Raw genomic sequence first — 4,825 nt, 5'->3', positions numbered from 1 at the left:
ATATATATATATATATATATATATATATATATATACATATATATATATATATACATATACATTCACAACCACGTATATACATATAAATACACATATATATGTATGTATATTTTTTATTTGTATATGTGTTTGTCATTATGTATGTATTTATCTTTTTATATGTATGCACGCGCGTGTGTGTCAATATATCTTTCATTTGGTATTGAAATATTGATGAATATATTTGCTGAGTTGAGGAAAAAAAATTATGAAAATAAATATACATTATTTACCTTACGATGTATTTTCCACTACATTTCTGTTTTCTTTGGTGTGTATGTAATTGTTATTGCATCTCTTTATCCGTCTTTCTCTCTATCACAGTCTTTCCTTTACATTTTTTTCTCCACCACATTTGTTCTGTGTTTCATCCTACATTTCATTCTAATATTTCGAGTATTTTTTTTCTCCATCAAATCGTTTAATCATTCACACTCTCACACTCAATATTTGTTCACGTCGTATTTTAAAACACTTTCGTAAAATTTTAATCCACATATATTATTTGAAAATTGTAATTCATTGTGGCATATATTAGTGTGCAGTAATTCAAAACCATCCCAAAGCGACATACATACATACATACATACATACTCACACACATATTTATGTGTGCGTGCGTAAACTTTTCTGCATCATAATCTGAAACATAAGAGTTTTTCTACCTTGATGACGGAGGCTCAATTTATCCAATGTTTATTTGTTCCCATTACGGGCTACATATTTGGGTGAACTACCTCTACTAACAGTATGCTAGATCTCCGAGTTCCCAGAAACAGCTGTTGGACTTGTAACACCTTACCTCGTCCCCTTTACACTTCTCTGTCGTTTGTACTCTGTAAGTTTGAGTTATTAAATGTATAAATATCTATAAATTTATACTTAAATATTCATCATCTGGAAATCTTCACTCATTCTGTCTACGTATATACATATATATATGTTTTGTATATCAAGCTCAAGCTGTTATTTAATTTATCTGCATAATTGCCCCTCTCTCTCCATACACATATATGTATGCATATATGTGATTGTGTGTGTGTGTTTATATGTATGTACGTATTTCTGTACGCAATAATCCTGTGAGATATAGAGCAAGAAGAATGGTGATCGTGGTAGAGAGTAAAGGCATATCTGTCAAATTCATTGTGACATTGAGCCTCCGGACGCTATAGTAGAGAACATTTGCCGAAGATACCACAGAGTAGGGGCGATTCCAGAAACATGTCATTGCAAGTCAAAGTATTGGGTCATCCCATAAATAATGCGGTTTTTATACTTATATTTTCCAAAATTAAGATAAACAAAGTTCTTTTTTAATCTAAAATATACTCTCCTTCATTTTCTACAATGCTCTTCCATCTGTCTGGTAGACTTGCAAGGCCCCTTTTCCAAAATTCACTTGTCCGTGACGAAAAATACTCCTCCAGTACTCTTTTGACTTCGTCTACAGAATTCATACTTCTTTCCGTCCAAATGATTTTGAAGACTGCGGAATAAACAATTAGATGGGACAATGTCCTGCGAATATGGTCGGTGGGGCATCGTTTTTCATTCAAGCTGTTCCAGCTTTTGGAATGTCATCCTCGCTCTATGTGGCCGAGTATTATCCTGATGGAAGAACACATTTCGTTTTGAAACCAAAGATGGTCGTTTTTCTTCTAGCACTGACGTAAGATGCTCCAGCTGCTCGCAGTAGGTCCCTTTGTTATCGTTTGGTTTGGGTTGAAAAGTTCAAAGTGGACTAAACCTTCAAACTTCTCTACTAGTTCCTCAACATCTACGATGGGATTTGTTTTCCAATAGGGCTTGCAGGACACCCTCATCGATCTCTAGAGATCTTCCAGGACAAGGCTCGTCTTCTAGGCTGTAGTTTCCGGCTCGGAATTTCTGGAACCACCGTCGACACTGGCTTACGGTTATAGTTCGATCCCCATATACTGCATTTATATTCCTCGTACTTTACTTTGTTGCCATTATTGAACGCATAAAGCAAAACATGCCGAATATGCTCCTTTGTCACCTCCATTATAGCTTTGAAAAAATAACTGTTAAAATCGAACTGTTCTCTTCAAAACTTGCACTAAGAATAATCAAGTTAAAATTACTACCCGCTTTTATAGCAAGTTGATGCAATGTTTTATAGCAAGTTGACAACTAGTGTTATATATTTTACGTCTCCGCAACTTAGCCGTTCGGCAAAAGAGTACGATAAAATATGTAGTATACTTCCAAATAAGTACTTCGGGCGCTCTGTGCGACTGGAGCCTTCAAGGTAGTGCCACAGCAAGGTCGCCACCCAATGACTCAAACAAGTACAAACTACAAACGTATACATACAAAAAGTAAGATAGAAAGCCTAAGACATCAGGAACAAAGTAAAATAAGAAGCGAAGCATTTTTGAACGTAAAATAATTCATGAAAAACATTTCTATTATAAGAATATATAAGGACAAACTGAATATACCTTAAACCTCATCTACTTTTCTATAGAAATTCCTTGGAATTCTTTGGAAGTGTGCCATCTCGAACAAATTCGAGTGATCTGCATAATAGTATTGCTCGCTGTTACTGGTGAAGTTAACTCTGTGTATTACGAGTTCCATTTAGTTTGATAGCTAAGTCTCTTATATGTACGTTTTAACTGTTAAACATTTACAACTATGTTAGTTGGAGATTATTAAATAGAAGATGATGGCTAAGTAACGACTGGTGTTAAAATTCAGTCTGATCTTGTTATGCAGTATAAGTGGAATATAAAAAGTGTGTTTTATGCATTATACATATTATCTAAATCGTTTCTGCTAAGTTGGCGGAAATCTCGTATTAAACGACCAGAAACACCATTAACGTTTATGCAAGTTTAGTCTAAGGATTGGATGTTTTATTTCAAAGAAGAAATACGAATTTATCGGTTATTTTAGATTCCAAAGATTTCAGGTAGAAAAGGAAATGTGTCCTTTGTATTTTAACGAGAGTCTTATAAAACGGTTTAAGTGCCAAGGGAAATCTTAAATAGAAAGATTATAGGAATTTATCAATTTATTTCTACAGAAGTTATTTTGGGCATCCTTTATTTTTTTCTCTTGTAATTCTACATATGTATATGTTAAGTTGTACTGGTGTATATATCATGAGTGCCTAAGTGTGTGTATTTGTGTTTAAAAAGCTCAGTTTCATTAATTATTTTTTCAGCGTATGCATTTAAAGAGAGAATATTTATTCATAGTTGAGTTATTTAGGAAACGAAGATATTTTGAACAAGATTAGCAACTTAACTAGTTTCTTTATATTTATCCATCTTATCAATAAACATGTTCACTGCGAACATTTTCCCGTTGTATTCTTCAATCAGTCATGAGTTGAAACGGAACTCAAACTCATGAAGTCCATATTTTGTCCTTTGTACAAAGAAAGTGTTTCTAAGTTTGAAACATCCAGAAAAACGTGTTTCTAGATAGAAAAGAATCATTACTGAAAATTGTTAAGTACATAACTATAGTGTAGCGTTTCTTTTTAGGAAAGAAACCATCGTTTATGTACAACAGCTATTTTCTTAAACGTTATACATAATGTAGTTTCTCAGTAAGTTAATAACAAATTAAGGCTTTTTTTAATGTAAATTTTCTCAAATTTTAATATGGAAAGTTAAAACGAAAAGTATGGAAACAAGATGACTTGCCTTTTGCTTTCTGCCAAATAACGGACGGAGTCGGGGTTCCCGTTGTCTTACAATGAAGCTGAACTGATTTTCCAAGAACAGCAAATGAATCTTTAGGTTCTACGATCCATCGAGGTGGAACTATATAAAAACCAATATAGTTCTTAAGTTACAATATACAAGAATTTTAAAATAATTTCAAGAAACATATAACAAAGAAACAGCAATAAATAATTTAAGATTTGATATTTCACTTAAGTAATAATAATTGGTGTTAATACAACAATATACAATATCACATGTATTTTCAGTTTTCTTTTAAAGAGTACAGTGATATGGCATTAGGGAAGCAACTCGTAAAGCATAAGTTCGATTTCCCATCCGGTGATTAGTCACATAATTGCAAAATGCATACTATTATAATTAGTTCAATTCAACTAATTGTTGGTTAGGAGAACCACACCATCGTCATATGGAAAACTTGCCTTTAATAGATAAGTCCTATGACGGGAGATTATTCTGTTGTCTGCGAAATGCCATTAAAAATGGTGGCAATAGTCTCGAAAACCTCAGCGATGCTGTAGCAACATTTACGGTGTATTTCATAATTAAATTCAAGAATTTGCCCTTACCATAAACCACAAGACTGGCCGTATAGCTATCGTAGCCAACCGAGTTATTAGCGTAGCAAGTGTAGTTTCCATTATGTCGGGGACTCACTTCTTTAATAAATAGTAAACTGTTGTACTGTATTGTTTGCTGCAATAAAAAAAATGAAAGCAATAGAAGCAGATTAACTTCTGATTATTTCAGAGCATAATAATAATAATAATAATAATAATAATAATAATAATAATAATAATAATAATAATAATAATAATCGGAACTAACAACCACAGAAACAACAGGCAATGTCACTGAGCTAAATGACATGATATATGCGGCAGCCACTGCAGCCACAAAAGAAGCAGGATACTCACTCAAACCCATCCGAACAGGAGTTCTACCACCCAAACAGACCTTGTGGATAAATAACATCCAGAACAAAATTAAAAAAAAGAGAAAATATTTATCGATTCTCAACGAAATTAGTAAACAATCAACACTACTAAGTAACAAGAAGA

General features: G+C 33.0%; 1 protein-coding gene across 2 annotated transcripts in view; it reads right to left on the bottom strand.

Moving 5' to 3' along the window:
* The window catches only part of LOC106868349 (cell adhesion molecule Dscam2), a 267,763-nt gene that overhangs the window by 28,596 nt on the left and 234,342 nt on the right, over nucleotides 1-4,825 (bottom strand). For both annotated transcript variants that reach the window (XM_052968241.1, XM_052968242.1), the window contains 2 exons: nucleotides 4,334-4,460; nucleotides 3,723-3,842 (listed from right to left, as the gene is read on the bottom strand). In XM_052968241.1, coding sequence (XP_052824201.1) covers nucleotides 3,723-3,842; nucleotides 4,334-4,460 — 247 coding nt within the window. The remainder of the gene's footprint in view (nucleotides 1-3,722; nucleotides 3,843-4,333; nucleotides 4,461-4,825) is intronic.

The sequence above is a fragment of the Octopus bimaculoides genome, chromosome 5, assembly GCF_001194135.2.
Source record: "Octopus bimaculoides isolate UCB-OBI-ISO-001 chromosome 5, ASM119413v2, whole genome shotgun sequence".
Taxonomy (NCBI): domain Eukaryota; kingdom Metazoa; phylum Mollusca; class Cephalopoda; order Octopoda; family Octopodidae; genus Octopus; species Octopus bimaculoides.
Note: the sequence above shows the minus strand (reverse complement) of the source record. Positions and strands in the feature narration are given on the sequence as shown.